This window comes from Macaca fascicularis, chromosome 9, assembly GCF_037993035.2.
Source record: "Macaca fascicularis isolate 582-1 chromosome 9, T2T-MFA8v1.1".
Classification (NCBI taxonomy): Eukaryota; Metazoa; Chordata; class Mammalia; order Primates; family Cercopithecidae; genus Macaca; species Macaca fascicularis.
Window position 1 is genome coordinate 111,763,837 of NC_088383.1, and position 22,062 is coordinate 111,785,898.

General features: G+C 45.8%; 1 protein-coding gene across 1 annotated transcript in view; it reads left to right on the forward strand.

The window, feature by feature from the left end:
• The first annotated feature begins 4,074 nt into the window (after window positions 1–4,074).
• The window catches only part of WBP1L (WW domain binding protein 1 like), a 78,421-nt gene continuing 60,433 nt past the window's right edge, over window positions 4,075–22,062 (forward strand). Inside the window, exon 1 of the mRNA XM_005566321.5 lies at window positions 4,075–4,235. Coding sequence (XP_005566378.3) covers window positions 4,146–4,235 — 90 coding nt within the window. The 5' untranslated portion in view covers window positions 4,075–4,145. The remainder of the gene's footprint in view (window positions 4,236–22,062) is intronic.

A 22,062-nucleotide genomic window follows, 5' to 3' on the forward strand; every position in this document is an offset into this window, starting at 1 on the left:
CGGTGAGCCGAGATTGCGCCGCTGCACTCCAACCTGGGCGACAGAGTGAGACTCCTTCCCGAGAAAAGAAAACACGTATCAGAATCAGCTCGCAGACTTGTTAAAGCACAGATTGCAGGGTCCGTTGCAGATTCCTAATTCTGTCACTCTGGGTTGGAGCCTGAGAATGCGCATTTCTGGTCATCGCCGGGTGATGCTGAATCTGTTGGTCTCGGCACCATACGTGGAGGAGCACTGCTCTAAGCGGAAAGGGCCTCCTCCCCGAGGCCAAGGAATTGACTGCAGCTTGACACATACCATAAACTTAGTCCTTCTAAAGTATACAATTCAGTGGTTTTTAATGTAGTCACAAAGTTGTACAACCATCACCACTATGTAATTCCAGAATTATTTTGAGACAGGATCTCACTCTGTTACCTGGGTTGGAGTGCAGTAGTGCAATCACTACTCACTGCAGCCTCAACATCCTGGTCTCAGGTGATCCTCCTGCCTCAGCCTCTGGGGTAGCTGGGACTACAGGCTAATTTGATTTTTTTGATGGGATCTCACTGTGTTGCCAGGCTGGTCTTGAACTCATGGCCTCAAGCGATCCTCCCACCTCAGCCTTCCAAAGTGTTGGAATTACACACATGAACCACTGCATCTGGCCTCAGAACATTTTTCTTAGCCCCAAAAGAAACCCCATACCCATTAGCAGTCACTCCACATTCTCCCTACCTGCCAGCACCTCACAATTCACTTCCTGTCTTTAGAGATTTGCATATTCTGAACATTTCATATAAGTGGAGTAATGCAATATGTGGCCCTCTGTGTCTGGCTTCTTAGGATAATGTTTTCAAGGTTCATCCATGTTGTAGCGTATGCAATTTGATTTTAGCTGGTATCTGAACAGAAAAGTCTGTCTTTGAGCTAGCTTCCTTAGGACAGGAGACCTGACTTTATTTCCAAAAGCAAATAGGAAAAGAGAAACATTATCAGAGCCAGTCGAGCTTGGAAACAACTCCTGACTGATGTTCTTTCAGAACCTACAATGTTTCCCATTCCTTCTCAGCTCCTCAAGCCTCTTGGATTTCCTGTTCTTTTACAGACAACTGCTCTTTTGGAAATGTCTAAAAGGTATGTGGTGGCTATAATGTTCAGGGACATTCTAAAAAGTGGTCACTCAAATTGCATCTCAGTCTCATTTTGTAACATCTCTCTTCTTTGAGTTGGCTGCTGTGGGATGTTGAACAAGAGGCAGTTAAGGTTACTAAAAGGCCTTGGTGTGGGAAGTGCTAATCCAGACTGTCCTATCCAATAGCTCAGCTTGAGCTTTCAGGTAAAAGCAGAAAAGGAAGTTGCGGCAAAATCCTTGGTGTTTGCCAAATTGAATTGGGATTTCTTATTTATTGAGAGAAAAAGGGTATCACTCTCTTGCCTAGGCTGGAGTGCAGTGGCATGATCATGACTCACTGCTGCCTCAACCTCCTGAGTAGCTTCTTTTTCCTGAGTTCGGCTTGAATTGCATGGGTAAAAGGTTCCATTGCTCAGGAGAGAAGGAGGAAATGAAGAAGAGGTATAGAAGCTTCCTTTTGATTTAAGATCTTTTCCTCAATCCTGGCTAGAACCAGAATCCTAAAGGTTTCCTGACTACAGGTGCATGCCACCATGCCCAGCTAATTTTTAAGTTTTTTGTAGACAGAGGGCCTCACTATGTTTCCCAGGTTGGTCTTGAACCCCTGACCTCAAGGATTCCTCACACCTTGGCCTCCCAAAGTATTGGGATTACAGGGGTGAGCCACTGCACCCCACCTGGGGTTTCTTAGTGATGATGAAACCTAGCCTTTATATGGAAGACTTACAACTTTTTGAGGCCGGGATTGAGAAACCTTGTGCCATGAAAATAATTTGGTCCTTGCCTAGTACTCAATTTTTACTTCTTCTCTAAGAAGCTTGACTTGTGGGATGGATAAGTTTCTAAGAAATGAGAGATTGGCAAAAATACTTGTCACTTTTTGCAGTACTTGGCAAAGCAGGATCAAGATAGACCCAGAACTATGGACTTTCTTAAGCTGAGGCAAAACTGACTTAACTCTTACCTGTTTCCCATTTTTCCAACACTTAAGCCAAGAACAACTCCCTCTGGGTTCAGATGGGGGCTAGACTGGGCCAGGCTGTAAAACATTTTGACAGGTTTTTGAGAGGAAATTGACTGCTACAGTCAACTGTGTTATTTGCCATGGGTCTTCCTTTGTCCATTTATTTTACCAACTTTTTTTTTTTTTGCTTTTTTTTGAGACAGAGTCTCACTCTGTCACCCAGGCTGGAGTGCAGTGGCACAATCTCGACTCACTGCAACCTTTGCCTCCCGGGTTCAAGCAATTATTCTGCCTCTGCCTCCTGAGTAGCTGAGACTACAGGCGTGCACCACCACACCTGGCTAATTTTTTGTGTTTTTAGTAGAGATGGGGTTTCACCATGTTGGCCAGGCTCGAGCTCCTGACCTCAGGATCCGCCCACCTCAGCCTCCCAAAGTGCTGGGATTACAGGCATGAGCCACCACACCTGGACTTTTTTTTTTTTTTTTTGGAGACAGAGTCTCACTCTGTTGCCCAGGCTGGAGTACAGTGGGACAATCAAGGCTCACTGCAGGCTCAACCTCCCTAGCTCTGGTGATTGTCCCACCTCAGCCTCCCAAGTAGCTGGGACTTCAAGTGCGTACCACCATGCTTGGCTAATTCGGCTAATTTAATTTTTTTATTTTTGTAGAGACAGGGTCTCGCCATGTTGTCCAGGCTGGTTTCAAACTCCTGAGCTCAAAGGATTCATCTGCCTCAGCCTCCCAAAGGGCTAGGATTATAAGCATGAGCCACCACGCCTGGCTATTTTACTAACATTGATCAAGCTCCTGGTTGAGCCTTGTACAGAATATTACAGGCTTTAAAAGAAGAAGAAAGACCTGATATGCTATACAAAAAGCTGCATACCGGGCAGGCAGATGTGTTACGAGAATCCAGAAGCAGCAGCAAGGAGTGGGGGCTAGGAGTTTGTAAGCAAGGAACTGTATCTGTAATATGTAAATGAAGTTATTGGGCATCTCTTCAGTGGTCAGTGTGAGTGGAATGTGTGGGAAAATGTAGTGGTGAGAGGTGACATAAAGAGTAGACAGGGACGAAGTCACAGAGAGGACCGTGTTGGGAAGTTTGGACCCTCTATTCTGTAGGTAGATGAAGTATTTAAAAGAGGAGGCCATGATATAATAATATTTGGTTTAATGTGGTACGGTTGTGGTATGTGGCAGAAATTTGAGAGGGAAGAATTGGCAACTTGCAGGGCAGCAGGGAAGCCATTTGTATTTAGCTAGAAGAACATGGATTGAAGCAATGGATGGTGGATTTCAGAGCAATTTGTGAGGCAGAACCAGAATTTCGTCCGTCGAACTTGGGGTGACGAAGCACTATGCCTCAGATAAAGGTACTATCTTCTAGGGAATTTAAACGGACCTAAGTTGCTATTTGGGCAGTTGAGACCAAGAGAGGCATCCTGGTTATAGTGCTGTGCTGCAAGACAAAAGACATTAAAAGATTTTTACATTGCAATTGTTTTCCTTTTCAGGAGCGCCTGGTTACCTTTCAGGAATAATTTATTTTCCAGCACCGTTAAGAACCACTATACCTCTTTTTCTTTTTTTTTGCTGTGGAAAACTGGAAAACTAGTACTTCCGCCACACTCAAGATGGCTACATCAGTAATAGCCTTTTCCATCCACCTGTGTGGCCTCGCCCCTTTATGTAGCTACTTCCGCCACTCTCTGCGGGTTGGGACGCATTTTACACCTCCTCGCAGCTTTCAAGATGGCCCAGCTTCCTCCTACTTTTTATTGGCTGGATCGCTTCGTCTTCAGGAGAAGGCGGGACTTATGTTTGATCGACAGCTACATTGATCAATGGGCAAAGGGCAAAGGCCAATGAGGAGCTGGAAATGGAGAGTCTCCCGCGTGTCTGGGAGGGTGTTTTGTGCGGGGCGGAGTGGAGCCGAGCCGGAAGCGGGAGGGGAGAGTCAAACAGGAAAAGAAGGGAAGAAGGAAGAAGAGGGTAGAGGAGGAGAGGGAGGAGGAGGAGGAGGGAGGTGGCGGCGCCGTGGCGGAGGAGCAGGAGCAGGAGGGGGATGGAGAGGAGAAGGCTCCTGGGTGGCATGGCGCTCCTGCTCCTCCAGGCGCTGCCCAGCCCCCTGTCAGCCAGGGCTGAACCCCCGCAGGTAAGGGGGAGGGGGCGTCTGGGCCATGCTGGGTCCTGGAGGTCGTCGAGGCCTGGCTGGAGGGGTCTGAAGGAGTGTTGTTGCCAAGAGTTGAGGGGTCCCGAGAGGGGCGTCTATGCCTGGCGTGGACAGGATCTAAAGGGGCGTCGGTGTTTAGCTGAGGGACACCTGTGACAGTTTTGGTGTCAAGGAGGTGGCAGAGGCATGATGCCAAGCGAGTGAGGGGCGTTTGAGACGGCAGGTTGGTTAGGCGGGCTGGGGTGACTGTGGCTGGATAGCGGTGCCAAGCTGGGGATGTGGGCCTTATTCGTGTCCCTCTGTGGAGCAGGTGTCCCAGGCAGCAATGCAGTATGTACGTCTGTCTGTGTAGGGGTACACAGGCTATTGAGTTGGCCTATGAAGGAGGGGATCCTGAGAGGATATTTCTTTCAGGATGGACTGGGGAAAGTTCCGAGGGCATCTTAGTCTCTTTAAAAAAAAAAAAAAAAATTATTATGTTCCTGGGAGAGACTTGGCCCCATTTTTAAATCTGTAAGCCATGGCGCCCTTGGTTGGAGGCAGGACTCTCAGAAGGCAGGTGGGATGAAACAGAGTGGAACCCCTCAGGAGGAGGAGCACTCTTTGAGCTGTAACAAGCTCTTGCCGTTAGGCTGGCTGGCCTGGGAGAGCAAGGCACGGATTCTGATCTGAGCCAGCTCAGGGCTTTTGACCACAGGGTGGTTCTGATGCCAATATGGGCAGCAAATGGAGCACCCCAGCTTTTCTTGCTGGGTGGCTTGCTCCTTACCCAGGCAGAGAAGCTTGCATGTGCTGATTCCAGCTCCAGCTGGCATTTCGAAACCCTAACCAGAGCGTTACTCCTGGTGCCAAGTTGGGTGGGGTGCAGTGGGGGCAATCACCCCTCCTTCTTTGCATTTGGCAAAGCTTTATTATTCTTTTTTCTTCACTTTCTGTTCTTTTCCCCGTTTTTTTCAGAAAGGCATACACACATAGACACATAGCATAATGGCAAAGTCTATACAACTTAGCGCTTGAACTTCTGTTGTGAACAAGAGCAGAAACTGAGTGCCAGCAAAAATACTTATCTTTTCCCTAGGAGTTTTAGGACTGCCTTTTCACAAATACATCTTGTTTTGCCCATTATCCTCTATTTTAAAATACTGATTAAAAAATAAGTTGAGGCCGGGCGCGGTGGCTCAAGCCTGTAATCCCAGCACTTTGGGAGGCCGAGACGGGCGGATCACGAGGTCAGGAGATCGAGACCATCCTGGGTAACACAGTGAAACCCCGTCTCTACTAAAAAATACAAAAAACTAGCCGGGCGAGGTGGCAGGCGCCTGTAGTCCCAGCTACTCGGGAGGCTGAGGCAGGAGAATGGCGTGAACCCGGGAGGCGGAGCTTGCAGTGAGCTGAGATCCGGCCACTGCACTCCAGCCTGGGTGACAGAGCGAGACTCCGTCTCAAAAAAAAAAAAAAAAGTTGAAATTCACATGACAAAAAACATTTTAAAGTGAACAATTCAGTGGTATTTAGTACACTTACAATGTTGTGCAACTACCACCTCTATCTAGTTCCAAAACATTTTCATCACCCCAGCAGAAAACCTCGTCCCTACTAAGCAGTTACTCTGTGTCTCCCTCTTCCCCCAGCCCCTGGCAACCACCAGTCTGCTTTCAGTCTCTATGGATTTATCTATTCTGGATATTTTATATAAATGAGATCCTACAATATGTGGTCTTTGTGCCTGGCTTCTTTCACTTAGCGTTATGTTTTCAAGGCCTATTCACATCGTAGCATGTACTAGTACTTCATTCCTGTTTATGACCAAGTAACTTTCCGTTGTCTGTATACCACAATTTATTTATGCATTGAAGCATCTAATTTTTCTTTAGGATATGTTTGTGTATACTAGAAATACCATATGAAAGGAATGGAGCTCATTTTCTAGCTCAGCGTATTCCCTTTTCTAGGGTTGGGACCCTTCTGTTTTAGCCTTTGTTGGGGTTGTTTTTCCAGTGAAAATCATAAACTGGAAGGAGAAATACATTTTCTTTGTTTACTAGAAAAGTTATAGTCCTCAGACAACAAAATATAGAATATAGTAAACACAGAATTTACTTTTCCTTTGCGCGTGTCTGTTTCTATAAGTATCTTGAAAAGGCTGTCCCCAATAACCAATAAATGACATCGGTAGAGGGTTGGTTTAGGAATGTCAGAGCCTTTGGAGATGGGCTGGTCAAAGATAGGAACTAGATCCACTTTTTCAGCAAGGGGAATGATGGAAAGTGGAGGTTCCTACTAGGTCATGGAGCCTGGGAGGTGTTGTGAAGATGTGGAAGGGGATTGTTAATATTGTATCCTAATTGCAGTTTGCAAACCACAGGCTGCTTTCTTGTATCTCTGGCACTTCTAATACTTAATTTTGGGGACAGGTGTCTTTTGTACTTTGTTGCATTTGGATGAATGCTAGCACTGACCAACAGCTGTTACGTGGTTACAATTCCTGCAGAGGAGGGAAAGTTTTTGTAATGAGCGGTGGCCCTCTTCCTAACCAGTGCCCACATACCCTCACTCCTGACACTCCCTATACACTCCCATCCCTCACCTTATACCCTGTCTCTTTCTGTCCGGGACTACCAGATATCTATAGTGAGATTTCTGTTTTGAATTTTAACCTTTGGAATGCAAGTTGCTATATAATTATTAACTCTGAATCCACCACAATTTAGTCAATGTATTTTTTGGGTTTTTTTTTTTTTTGCCTGGGGGGAAAGGGTTGCTTGTACAAATCAGTAAGGAAAAAAAATCCCAAGGCCGTTTTGGCACAGGGCTACTTCAAGTACCCACTGTCCTTAATTCAACAGTGAAGTCCAGCTAACTTTGAATTCAGGAGGACTTACTTGTACTCATTCTGTGTCGAATAATGATATCTGCACCTTACTGCATTTCTCCCACAAAATTGATCTACTTAAAATCTTTTTTTTTTTTTTTTTACGTACACATTTACTATCAGAAATAAATGATATTGGGCAACTTGCTTTCCCTGTTACCAGTTCTGCATTGAAACAGCCATTTCTTGTTATGCAGGCAGGCCCTGGAAAGTTCATCATCTAGTTCATTCTGTGGTTAGGAACTTAGACTTAATTCTCCTATAGGTTATGACATTACAGCTCACAGACGTGAATGCTTAAATCTATAAAGAATGAAAAAGGACGGGCGTAGTGGCTCACCCCTATAATCCCAGCACTTTGGGAGGCCGAGGCAGGCAGATCACAAGGTCAAGAGATCAAGACCATCCCGGCCAACATGGTGAAACCCCGTCTCTACTAAAAATATAAAAATTAGCCAGGCATGGTGGTCTGCGCCTGTAGTCCCAGCTACTCGGGAGGCTGAGGCAGAAGAATCTCTTGAATCTGGGAGGTGGAGGTTGTGGTGAGCCAAGGTCATGCTGCTGCACTCTAGCCTGGTGACAGAGTAACACGCCATCTCAAAAAATAAAAAATAATGAGAAAACAATAGAGACTCCAACAGCCTTGGCATTTGTTTCCTCCAGTTAGATTATGATTGAGATACACAGAGTTTCTTTTGGTTGTTTAGATTTAACCAGAATGTTTGTTTTTGTCATTGTTGTTTTTGTTTTGTTTTTGAGTCAGGATCTCACTCTGTTGCCCAGTCTGGAGTGCAGTGGTGTGATGTGATCTTGGATCACTGCAGCCTCGACCTCCCAGGCTTAAGTGAGCCTCCCACCTCAGCCTCCTGAGTAACTGGGACTACAGGTGCATGCCACCACACCCTGCTAATTTTTGTGTTTTTCTGTAGAGATGGGGTTTCGCCATGTTGCCCAGGCTGGTCGTGAATTCCTGGGCTCAAGCGATCTGTCCATCTCAGCCTCCCAGAGTGTTGGGATTACAGGTGTGAGCCACTGTGCCCGGCCTAAACAGAATATTTGACTATGTTATTTAAAATAATGTTTTGGGCCGGGCGCGGTGGCTCACGCCTGTAATCTCTGCACTTTGGGAGGCCGAGGCGGGCGGATCACGAGGTCAGGAGGTCAAGACCATCCTGGCTAACACGGTGAAACCCTGTCTCCACTAAAAATAAAAAAAAATTAGCTGGGCGCAGTGGTGGGCGCCTGTAGTCCCAGCTACTCGGGAGGCTGAGGCAGGAAAATGGCGTGAACCCGGGAGGCGGAGCTTGCAGTGAGCTGAGATTGCGCCACTCCACTCCAGCCTCGGGGACAGAGTGAGACACTGCCTCAAAAAAAAAAAATAAATAAATAAAATAAATAAATAAAATAATGTTTTGGTAGAAATGTCTTTTTTCATAGGGTAACTCAGCCAGTGGTTTAGGGACACATCTCTAGAGATGCAGTCCTTACCTTTCCTTTCCTTTGCCAAGCTTAAAACTTCGAGCTGGATGGGGGCCCCAGTTCCTGCTATTTTTTCCCACCTAACCCTCAATGGCATACCCTTTGGTTCCCACCTCACCTTACTCACCCCCATTGCCCAGTTTTCAGCCTGGAAGCCCTATTTCATTCTTCTTTCTTTCTTCTTTCTTTTCTTTCCTTTCTTTTCTTTCCTTTCTTTTCTTTTCTTTTTTAGATGGAGTCTCGCTCTATCACCCAGGCTGGAGTACAGTGGTGCGATGTCTGCTCACTGCAAGCTCCACCTCCCAGGTTCATGCCATTCTTCTGCCTCAGCTTCCCGAGTAGCTGAGACTACAGGTGCCCACCACCACGCCTGGCTAATTTTTTTGTAATTTTAGTAGAGACGGGGTTTCACCGTATTAGCCAGGGTGGTCTCGATCTCCTGACCTCGTGATCTGCCCGCCTCGGCCTCCCAAAGTGCAGTGATTATAGGCGTGAGCCACCGCGCCTGGCTCCATTTTCCTTTCTTTCAAATGGTATGTCAATGCCATCACCATCGTTCCTTCTTGTACAATAGTAGGATGCGAGACTTCCAGATTCTAGTCCCTTTTACCTCAACTTCTTAGTGCATTTGATATACCAAAGTGTAAAATCAGCACCTTGAGTTTCTGTAAACTCTTTCAGTGGAATTCAGTAGGCATGAAAGAATGGACATTTACTGAAACGTCTACTCTTTGCAGCAGACTATTATTGCTGGGCTCTGGGAACCATCAAATGAGTATGGAATCCCTGTTCCCCAGTAGCTGGTAATCTTGTGGCAAGAACAGATAACACACACGGTGAATTGTAATCCAGAGGTTTTGCTGAAATGCAAGTACAAACAAAGGACTGTCAGAGCAACTGATTCTGCTAGGGCAAGAGGAAGATGGGGTGCTAGGAAGAACTTCATTAAGGAAAAAGCATTTGTTCAGGACTTTAAAGGTTGATAAGGATGAGTAGAATATCTATGAACCAGGAAAGGGAAAAATGGATTCCAGTGTGGAAGAATGAAAATGGAGAGTGTGTTTGGAGGTAGCATGTACTCTGTGGCAGAAGCTTTGTGTGTGTATGTGTGGAGGAGTGTGGAACTGGGGGAGGCTGGAAAGGGAGGCTGTTGTCACATGGTCAGGAGGCCTTTCATCCATTCATCTAAGGCTGTACCATCCAGTAGAACTTTCTGTGATGCTGGAAATGATCTCTCTCTGTGCCATCCAATTCAGTAGCCACTTAGCCAGGTGGCTGCTGAGCATTTGAAATGTGGCTAGGATAACTGAATTTTGAAGCATATTTAATATTTATTTGTTTATTTACATATTTTTATTTTTTAGAGACAGGATCTTGCTCTGTTGCCCATAGAGTTTCTGTAGCTGGAATGTAGTGGTGTAGTCATAGCTCACTGCAGCTTTGAACTCCTGGGCTCAAGCGATCCTTCCACCTCAGCCTCCCAAGGAGCTAGGACTGTAGGTGCGTGCCACCACACCTAGCCCTATATTTAATTTTTTTTCTTCTCTCTTTTATTATATATATATATGTGTGTGTGTGTGTGTGTGTGTATTTAAAATAGAGATGGGAGTCTCACCATGTTGCCCAGGTTAGTCTAAAACTCCTTGGGCTCAAGTGATCCACATTGGCCTCTCAAAGTGTTTGGATTACAGGCGTGAGCCACCACACCTAGCCTAATTTTTTTTAGTTAAAAATTTTTTTAAAGAGAGGAAGTCTCACTGTATTGCCCAGGCTGGTCTTGAACTCCTTGGCTCAAGCGATTTTCCTTTCTCAGCCTCCCAAAGTGCTGGGATTGTAGGCGTGAGCCATATGCCCGGCCCTCCATATTTAATTTTTTTTCTTTTCTTTTTTTTTTTGAGATGGAGTTTCGTTCTTGTTGCCCAGGCTGGAGTGCAACGGTGCAGTCTTGGCTCACTGCAACCTTTGGCTCCTGGGTTCAAGGGATTCTCGTGCCTCAGCCTCCCAAGTAGCTGGGATTACAGGCACTGCCAACACGGCTGGGTAATTTTTTTCATACTTTTTTGTAGATACGGTGTTTCACCATGTTGGCCAGGCTGGTCTTGAACTCCTGACCTCAGGCGATCGGCCCACCTTGGCATCCCAAAGTGCTGGGATTACAGGCATGAGCCACTGTGCCTGGCCGCCCATATTTAATTTTTATATCAACTTTATGGAGATATAATCAGGTCAGACGCAGTGGTTCACACCTGTAATCCCAGCACTTTGGGAGGCTGAGGCGGGTGGATCATTTGAGGTCAGGAGTTCGAGACCAGCATGGCCAACATGGTGAAACCCCATCTCTACTAAAAATACAAAAATTCTTGTGCACTTGTAATCCCAGCTACTCAGGAGGCTGAGGCAGGAGAATCGCTTGAGCCCCGTAGGTGGAGGTTGCAGCAAGCCTAGATCGCGCCACTGCACTCCAGTCTGGGCAATAGATTGAGAGACCCTATCTCAAAAAAAGAAAAAAGAAAAAAGAAACTTTTTTTTTTTTCGGCTCACTGCAAGCTCCGCCCCCCCGGGTTCACGCCATTCTCCTGCCTCAGCCTCCCGAGTAGCTGGGACTACGGGCGCCCGCCACCTCGCCTGGCTAATTTTCTTGTATTTTTAGTAGAGACGGGGTTTCACCGTATTAGCCAGGATGGTCTCGATCTCCTGACCTCGTGATCCGCCCGTCTCGGCCTCCCAAAGTGCTGGGATTACAGGCTTGAGCCACCGCGCCCGGCCAAAAAAGAAACTTTATTGAGATAATTTACATGCCAAAAAATTCACCCTTTTAAAAGTATACATAAATTGGTGTTTCAGTATAGTCACAGAATTTGTGACTATCAGTGCTAATTTTAGCATATTTTCTTCATTTTTATTTTTATTTTTATTTCGAGATGGAGTCTTGCTCTGTGGCCCAGGCTGGAGTGCAGTGGGGCGATCTCCAGGGTTCAAACTATTCTCCTGCCTCAGCCTCCTGAGTAACTGGGACTACAGGCGCCCACCACCACGTCCGGCTAATTTTTTGTATTTTTAGTAGAGACGGGGTTTCACTGTGTTAGCCAGGATGGTCTCAATCTCCCGACCTTGTGATCCGCCGGCCTCAGCCTCCCAAAGTGCTGGGATTACAGCCGGAAGCCACCACGCCCCACCCAATTTTAACATATTTTCTTTAGCCCCGAAAGAAACCCCATAGCCGTTAGCAGTCACTTCCCTTTCCAGCCCCTTTTCTTCTATCCCTTAGTGACCAGCGATCTACTTGCCATTCCTATGGATTTGCCTATTCTGGACATTTCATATAAAGGGAATGGTACCCTATGTGGTCTTTCGTGGCTTATTTCACTTACCACAAGGTTTTCTTTTCTTTTTTTTGAGAAAGAGTCTCACTCTGTTGCCCAGGCTGGAGTGCAGTGGCGTGGTCTTGGCTCACTGCAACCTCTGCCTCTCAGGTTCATGTGATTCTCCTGTCTCAGCCTCCTGAGTAGCTGGGACTACAGGCATGCACCATCATGCCTGGCTAATTTTTGTATTTTTTAGTAGAGACTGGGTTTTGCCATGTTGGCCAGGCTGTTCTCAAACTCCTGACCTCAGGTGATCTGCCCGACTTGGCCTCCCAAAGTGCTGGGATTACAGGTATGTGTAATTGTGCCCAATTAAGGTTTTCTTTTTTTCTTTTTCTTTTCTTTTTTTTTGGTTGAGACAGGATCTCCCTCTGTTGCCCAGGCTGAAGTGCAGTGGTGCAATCTTGGTTTACTGCAATCTCCACCTCAAGCAAACCCCCTATCTCAGCCTTCCTAGTAGCTGGAACTACAGGTACACACACACAGCCAGCTAATTTTTGTATTTTTTGTAGAGACGGAGTTTATCATGCTGACCAGGCTGGTCTTGAACTCCTGGGCTCAAGCGATCTGCTCACCTTGGCCTCTTAAAGTGCTGGGATTACAACACAGCTCACGGCTGTGAGCCACCACACCCGACCAATGTGATATTTACTTATAATAATTTAAACTAAATAGCTGTATGTAGATAATGACTATATATTGGGAGATATGATCTAACAGCTTTCCAGAGTAGGGGTTTGGTACAGTCAAACATAGTGGTCATGTCATGGGCTCTGGGGTCAGACCACCTGAGTTCCAAACTTTATACTATCCTTGAGCAAGTTACATAACCTTTTTGTGCCTCAGCTTCCTCATCTATAAAATGGGACTTGTACTAGTGTGGGGTTGTCATGAGGTGAAAAGACATAATATATGTAAAGCTCTTGGAATATACTCAGTGATTATTAAGTATAGTAATAATGATCACCATCATTGCTATTTGCATTCCTCAGAGTGTATTATGGTTTGTAAGTTAGTATCAACTCCCCAGACTAACTTCAGGAACTGAGATCTGGAGATTTTGCAGGTGACTTTCTTGATTCTGTTCTATGTCTGAATTTAGGTTTGGGGAGAATTTTGTCCTTCCAGAGGACATTAGTCACTGTCACAGCTTGGGAGTGCCACTGGCATCCTGGAATGCTCGGGACAGCCCCCCACGGCAGAGACTTTTCCAGCCCAAAATGTCAGTGGTGCCGAGGTGGAGAAATCCTGGCTTAGTGGGACCTGCTGTGGCCTTACCAGGTCCTGTTCATTATCGCAGAGCTTGGGGTCAGCCTTCTTGCAAGAACAACATAGCATTGTGAAGTGTAGGAAATTACCTTGGACAGCAGGTTTTCGGTGGGACGGTTTGAAGCTTTGATATGCCGAATCTCACTGCCTTTCAGGTTTGTTGATGTATGTGATCAGTCAGCTCTGTCTTGTCAGCCAACATCAAACATTTTGAAAAAAACACATTTTTTTGGTCTGTGATTCAGTAAGCAGGTGAGCCTCCCTTATTTACCCCATCTTGAACTTTCTTTCCTCTTGCTTTGATCTGCTATGTGGTTTTATTTTAAGAACATGATTTGCTTTGGTCCCAGTGAAAACCTGCTGGTCAATTACTTTATTTGCTCAGTGTCCTCCACAGTCCTGCAACCAATCAGAACTGAGTCATGTTCTTAGAACTTTTTCCTTTCCCCATTCCAAGTCCTGGCTCTACTCTGATTTTCGGCCTCAGGAACGTTGGTTTGCTCTCACACACGTTTAGCCTGTGGAAATCATTAGGTGTTCTCAGGGTCTGCCACAAGAGAAGCTAAGTGTCCTGGACCTCAGGATGGCTGTGTCTCAAGGAGAGTCCTCTTTTCAGGCCCCTAGGAGGCAGCTCATCTGTGGATGTTTGAGCCGGCGGGTCTTTGTGGATGCTGTGGGTATCTTGCATGGCTTTGGATTCAAAACTTCACCTGTCTTTTGAATGCCTGTCCACCCATACCCTTGAGAGGACCTCTTCCCTTCCTGCCGTCAGCTATTAGGGCTAACACTTGGGAGATCATCAGGTTCCACGTGGTAGAATGGCTTGGGTTGGTTCCTTGCTCCTACTACCCCAGACATGGACATCACTGGGGCCACTGATCCCACTTAACTGCACAGCCAGTAAGAGCAGCCACCGAGTGATGGATTCTCCTGCTTCCGCCTCCCAAGGACCTAGGACTACAGGCACACACTGCAGCAACAGAGGGTCTTGGTGGCCTGTCTCCTTGGTGGCATACAGTAGACAGGCTGAGGTCTCCCTTTTGAACCATCCTTTTCAGTTCCACTAGGTGGAGCAAAGTCTGGCCTGAAAACTGCATGCTATGTGGAAACCACAAACAAACAAACACAAGTAAATCCAGAACATTGCAACCTTGGAGGTCAAGAAAGGGGAAACAAATCCCATCCTATTGAATTTTAAGGCATGTTGATACAATTCTGAGCTTTCCTGATGTGGGGATTAAGTAGGTCATCCTCTCAGACTTGCAGATCGCCTGTCTTGCATGGTCTGGGTTTTTGGGATATGCTTGCTTACTCAGTTACATTCCCATAGCTCTGGTTTATTTACTTTTGGTTTTCTCCTTTCCACACTTTCTTCTGTGGGAAATCAGAGGAGTTGTTTATCTTCTGCTCCTGGTACTGCTGTTCTCACAGTGCCAAAGCTAAGTTTTGATTCAAGATCTCAGGTGTTTAGAATAATTTAACTTAAACATTTTTGGAAGAGGTAAAAATAAATGTAAGATGTTACAAGACTGTTTGTGGCTTGGAAGGATGGGTCCTAGAGTGGAGAGTTACGAAAACATGTCTGTTTTGATTTTTAAATATCTAGCAAGACAAATGTTACACTGTAACACTTTTATTACACATCCTTTCAGATCAGAGGCATGCATTCATGGAGAAAATATTCGTATTTTTCAGAATTCTACATGTTGCTTTTTGGTTTGCCATTTCCTAATTTATTTTCCTCATTTAAAATCCCACCTGGCAGTTTCATCAAACAGAAACAACAAGCAAAAAAACCACAACTTAGTTTATTGATCAGATTTAAATATTTTTCTCTCTTAGTGGTTCATTTGGGAGAAGAAATTACTATTTGGCTTTCTACACCAGGATGTTGGAATATTGTAGCTCTTTGGAACTTGAATACAGAATTGAATAGTGTGAGTTCATCCTGCTTACTCCTTTCTTTTTCCTTGGATAATTTGTCTTTAAGTTTTGCAAATCCATTTGCTACATTTGGGAGGGGGTGAGGAGCATAAAACCCACCCCAGTGTGATCTGGCACAATGGCTGACTTTCCATTTTTCTTCCTTAGAGCTGATTGCTGCTTTTCTTTGAGCTTTAAGCCTTTTTTTTTTTTTTTTTTTTTTTTTTGAGATGAAGTCTTGCTCTGTCATCCAAGCTGGAGTGCAGCGGTGTGATCTCAGCTCACTGCAACCTCCGACTCCCAGGTTCAAGCGATTCTCCTGCCTCAGCCTCCCTAGTAGCTGGGACTACAAGCACATGCCACCATGCCTGGCTAATTTTTGTAGTTTTAGTAGAGATGGGGTTTCACTATGTTGGCCAGGCTGGTCTCGAACTCCTGACGTAACCTGCCTGCCTCGCCTCCCAAAGTGCTGGTGCTGGGATTACAGGCATGAGACATTGCACCAGGCCCCTTTTTAATTTTTTTTTAATTTTTTTATTTTTAGAGATAGGGTCTCGCTATGCTGCCCAGGCTGGAGTACAGTGGCACAATCATAGCTCACTGCAGCTTCGAACTCCTGGGCTCAAGCGATTCTCCTGCCTCTGCCTCCCAAGTAGCTAGGACTATAGGCACACACTACAGTGTCCAGCTAATTTTGTTTTATTTGTTTATTTATTTATTTATTTATTGAGACAGAGTCTTGCTCTGTCACCCAGCTTTAAAATACCTTTCACCTTTTTTTAAAGAGACGAAATCTGTCTCTGTCGCCCAGGCTGGAGTGCAGTGGCACGACCTTGGCTCAGTGAAACCCCCGCCTCCTAGTTCAAGCCATTCTCCTGCCAACCTCCCCAGTAGTTGGGATTACAGGCATGCACCACCATGCCCACCTAATTTTTGTATTTTTACTAGAGATGGGGTTTCACCATTTTGGCCAGGCTGGTCTTGAACTCCTGACCTCATGATCCACCCGCCTTAGCCTTCAAAAGTGCTGGGATTACAGGCATGAGCCACTGCTGCCGGCCTTGTTTTATTTTTTGTAGAGGTAGGATCTTGCTATGTTGCCCAGGCTGGAGTACAGTGGTAATTCACAGGCATAGTCATAGTGCACGGCAGCTTTGAATCCCTGGCCTCAAGTGTTCCTTCTGCCTTAGCCTCCTGAGTAGCTAGGACTATTACTTTTTTTTTTTTGAGATGGAGTTTTGCTCTGTTGCCCAGGCTGGAGTGCAGTGGCACGATCTTGGCTCACTGCAACCTCCACCTCCTGGGTACAAGCAATTCTCCTGCCTCAGCTCACTGAGTAGCTGGGATTACAGGCACACACTACTACGCCTGGCTAATTTTTGTATTTTTATTAAAGATCAGGATTTCACCATGTTGGCCAGGCTGGTCTCAAACTCCTGATCTCGAGTGATCTGCCTGTCTTGGCCTCCCAGAGTGCTGGGATTACAGGCGTGAGCCACTGTGCCCAGTCTACATTCTTTTTTAATTACACAAAAACAACACATGCTCATAACAGTGTTAAATAATAGAAAGATTAAAAAATGTTGGCCGGGCCTGGTGGCTCACGCCTGTAATCCCAGCACTTTGGAAGGCTGAGGCAGGCCGATCACGAGGTCAGGAGATCGAGACCATCCTGGCTAACATGGTGAAACCCCGTCTCTACTAAAAATACAAAAAATTAGCCAGGCGTGGTGGTGGGCACCTGTGGTCCCAGCTACTCGGGAGGCTGAGGCAGGAGAATGGCGTGAAGCCGGAAGGCGGAGCTTTCACCGAGCCGAAATTGCACCATTGTCCTCCAGCCTGGGTGGCAGAGTGAGACTCTATCTCAAAAAAAATATATATATATATTGTTTAGAGTAGAAAGTGAAAGTTTGTGGTTTGGTATGCATTTTTGGTGGTTTTTCTGCTTATGCTGCATATTCATAGATATATTAATATTCATACATAAACTTTATGTATATATACACACATATATATACACACACACACAAATACACACACCCACACATATATATATAACCATAAAATTGTTTGGTACAGGTAGGGTTCTTTATTTGTTTTAAAAACAAAAATGTAGGCCGGGCGCGGTGGCTCAAGCCTGTAATCCCAGCACTTTGGGAGACTGAGGTGGGCAGATCACTTGAGCCCAGGAGTTGGAGACCAGCCTGGGCAACAGAGCGAGACTCTGTATCTTTGAGACAGACAGAGTCTCGCTCTGTTGCCCAGGCTGGAGTGCAGTGGCACAGTCTCAACACAGTGCGGTCTTTGCCTCCTGGGTTCAAATAATTCTCAGACCTCAGCCCCATGAGTAGCTGGGATTACCAACGTTTGCCACCATACCTCGCTAATTTTTTTGTATTTTTAGTAGAGACAAGGTTTTGCCATGTTGGTCAGGCTTTAAAATACCTTTCACCTTTTTTTTAAGAGACGAAATCTGTCTCTGTCGCCCAGGCTGGAGTGCAGTGGCACGACCTTGGCTCAATGAAACCCCCGCCTCCTAGTTCAAGCCATTCTCCTGCCAACCTCCCCAGTAGTTGGGATTACAGGCATGCACCACCATGCCCACCTAATTTTTGTATTTTTACTAGAGATGGGGTAAACTCATCTTTACTAGATGAGACCATCTTTACTAGAGATGGTCTCAAACTCCTGGCCTCAATGATCCATCCCCTTTAGCCTCCCAAAGTGCTGGGATTAAGACGTGAGCCACCACGCCCAGTCCAATTTTTAAATTTTTTGTAGAGACAGGGTCTTGCTATGTTGCCCAGGCTGGTCTTGAATTCCTGGCCTCAAGTGCTCTTGCCTCAGCATCCCAAGTAGCTGGGATTACAGGCACAAGTCACCGCACCCAGCGATACTATTATTCTTGTTTGCACGTCATTTTGCTCTCTAGCGAGAAGAGTGATGGGGTCACCACCAATGCAGATGGGCGCTATTTGTCAAGTATAGGAGTCATCACCCATCTTGACCAGAGGGCTAGACCACATGTAGCTCTGTCTGCTGTCGTACACAGTACTGTGCTGCATTGAGGGGGATCCTTGACTTGTGTCCCCAACCTCCATTTGGCATTTCCTGTTCTGAGGGGAAGATGGTTTCTGAGTCTTTTTTTTTCTTTTCTTTGATACAAGGTTTCCTGTGTCACCCAGGCTGGAGTGCAGTGGCACGATCATAGTTCATGGCAGCCTGACCTCCTGAGTTCTAGCGATCCTCCCACCTCAGCCTCCTGAGTAGCTGGGACGATAGGCGTGCACCATTATGCCCAGCTAATATTTGTTTTTTTTTTTTTTTTTTTTGAGACGGAGTCTCGCTCTATCACCCCGGCTGGAGTGCAGTGGCCGGATCTCAGCTCACTGCAAGCTCTGCCTCCCGGGTTCCCGCCATTCTCCTGCCTCAGCCTCCCAAGTAGCTGGGACTGCAGGCGCCCGCCACCTCCCCCGGCTAGTTTTTTGTATTTTTTAGTAGAGACGGGGTTTCACCGTATTAGCCAGGATGGTCTCGATCTCCTGACCTCGTGATCCGCCCGTCTCGGCCTCCCAAAGTGCTGGGATTATAGGCTTGAGCCACCGCGCCCGGCCTAATATTTGTATTTTTAGTACAGACTGGGTTTCACCATGTTGGCCAAGCTGGTCTTGAACTCCTGACCTCCAGTGATCCTCCTGCCTCGGCCTCCCAAAGTGCTGGGATTATAGCATGAGCCACTGTACCTGCCCCCACCTTTTTTTTTTTTTTTTTTGGAGACAATCTCACTCTGTCACCCAGGCTGGAGTACAATGGCACGATCTCGGCTCACTGCAACCTCTGCCTCCCAGGTTCAGGCGATTGCCCTGCCTCAGCCTCCCGAGTAGCTGGGACTACAGGTGCCTACTACCATGCCTGGCTAATTTTTTATTTTTAGTAGAGACGGGGGTTCCCCCATGTTGGCCAGACTGGTCTTGAACTCCTGACCTCATGTGATCTGCCTGCCTTGGCTTCCCAAAGTGCTGGGATTACAGGTGTAAGCCACCACGCCCAGCCCCTTTTTTTTTTTTTATAACAGTTTTATTAAGATCTAATTCACAGACCTTAACATTCACCATTTTCAAGGGTATGATTAAGTGGTTTTTAGTATATCCACAAGGTGTGCCACAGTCACCACTATCTTAATTTCAGAATATTTTCATCATTCCAAAAAGAAGCCTTATAGCCATTAGCATTCATTCCCCTTATTTTCCTCCCTCCAGTCCCTGGCAACCACTAATCTACTTCCTGTTTCTATGGATTTGTCTATTCTGGACATTTCATATGAATGGAACCATACACCATGTGGTCTTTTATGACTGGTTTTCTTAAAACTTAGCATGTTTTCAAGGTTCATCCATGTTGTAGCATGTATCAATACTTCATACATTTTTGCGGTCAATTAATGAAGGGTCCAGCCCTACGGGGTTTAGCGGGTGCTCTCCCCATGTGCGGAGACGAGAGATTGTAATAAATAAAAAAAGAGAAAGAGATAAAGAGAAAGCAACTGGGCCTGGGGAACCACTACCATCAAGATGCGGAGACCGGTGGTGGCCCTGGCTGGGCTCGCTGATATTCATTGCATACAAGACAAGGGGCAGTGTAAGGAGGGTGAGTCTTCTAAGTGATTGACAAGGTGAAGCAAGTCACGTGATTACAAAATAGGGGACCCTTCCCCTTTAGGTAGCCGAAGCAGAGAGGGGAAGCAGCATACGTCAACGTTTTCTTCTCTGCACTTATAAGAAAGATCAAAGACTTTAAGACTTTCACTATTTCTTCTACCGCTATCTACTACGAACTTCAAAGAGCAACCAGGAGTACGGGAGGAGCATGAAAGTGGACAAGGAGCGTGACCATTGAAACACAGCACCACAGGAGGGGTTTAGGCCTCCGGATGACTGCGGGCACGCGTGGATAATATCCAGCCTTCCACAAGAAGCTGGTGGAGCAGAGTGTTCCCTGACTCCTCCAAGGAAAGGAGACTCCCTTTCGTGGTCTGCTAAGTAACGGGTGCCTTCACAGACACTGGCGTTACTGCTTGCCCAAGGAGCCCTCAAGAGGCCCTTATGTGGGCGTGACAGAAGACTCACCTCTTGCCTTCTAGGTCACTTCTCACAATGTCCCTTCAGCACCCGCCGGTTACTCCTAGGTTGTATTAGTAATGCAACAAAGAGTAACATTAAAAGCTAATGATTAATAATGTTTATAATAATGATTGATAATTGTCCATGATCATCTCTATATCTAATTTGTATTATAACTATTCTTATTCTAACTATTTTCTTTATTATACTGAAACAGTTTGTGCCTTCAGTCTCTTGCCTTGGCACCTAGGTACTCTTTCGCCTACAAATTAATACTCCATTTTATAGATAGACTCCATTTTATTTATTCATCAGTTGATGAACATTTGAGCTGTTTCCACTTTGGGACTATTATGAATAATGCTGCTGTGAACGTCGGTGTACAAGTTTTTTTTTTGGTTTTAGAGATGGGGGTCTTACTATATTGCCCAGACTGGGGAGTAAGCTATTCACAGGCAAGATCATAGCTCACTGCAGCCTTGAACTCCTGGGCTCAAGTGAATCCTCCTGCCTCAGCCTCCTGAGTAGCTGCAACTACAGGCATATGCCACTCTGCCTGGCTTGATGTACAGGTTTTTATGTGGACTTGTTTTTAATTATCTTGGGTGTATACCTAGGAGTGGAATTGCTGGGTTATTTGGTAATGCTGTGTTTAACTTTTTGAGAGACTGCCAGACTTCTCTGAAGCAGCTGCACCATTTTATACCCCCAACAGCAATGTATGAGAGTTCTAATTTCTCCAACACTTGTTATTGTCTGTCTTTTTAATTATAGCCATGCTAGTGGGTGTGAAGTAGTTTCTCGTTGTGATTTTGATTTGCATTTCCCTAATGACTAGTAATGTCAAATTTTTTTTCCTGTTCTTATTGGCCATTTGTGTATCGTCCTTGGAGAATTCAATCCTTTGTTCATTTACCCTTATCTGACTCAGGGCCCAGAGGTCTTCCCAGTGAGTGATGTCCAGGGTGAGGTTTTCTTTTAAACTGGGCTCTGTCAGGGCTCCGGCATTTCCAGACTTGGCTATGTTCCTGCCTAGTCTTATGACCCTGGGCCACTTAACCTCTCTGAGCCTGCCTGCTTGCTTGCTTTTCTTTTTTCTTTTCTTTTCTTTTCTTTTCTTTTCTTTTCTTTTCTTTTCTTTTCTTTTCTTTCTTTCTTTCTTTCTTTTCTTTCTTTCTGTCTCTCTTTCTCTCTCTCTCTCTCTCTCTCTCTCTTTCTCTTTCTTTCTCTTTCTTTCTTTTTTTTTGAGATGGAGTTTTGCTCTTGTTGCGCAGGCTGGAGTGCAATGGCACGATCTCGGCTCACCGCAACCTCCGCCTCCCGGGTTCAAGCGATTCTCCTGCCTCAGCCTTCCGAGTAGCTGGGATTACAAGCATGTGCCACCACACCCAGCTGATTTTTGTATTTTTAGTAGAGACGGGGTTTCTCTATGTTGGTCAGGCTAGTCTCGAACTGCTGACCTCAGGTGATCACCCGCCTCAGTCTCCCAAAGTGCTGGAATTACAGGCGTGAGCCACCGCGCCCAGCTGAGCCTTCCTTATTTCTATCAGCATTGCCCAGAGACTGCTCTGAGGCCAGCCATTCCTTGATAAGAGACCTATGTGGTCAGAGAAGTCTCCCCTCTCATTTGGGGAGTCTTAGTGCGTATGCTTACAGTTCAGCTTCTGAACAGTCACACAGTTAGGACATCTATATGAAACCTTTATCCAATATATAAATTGCAAATGTTTTCTCCCGTTCTGTTTTGCCCTCACTTTTTTTTTTTTTTTTTTTTAAGATGG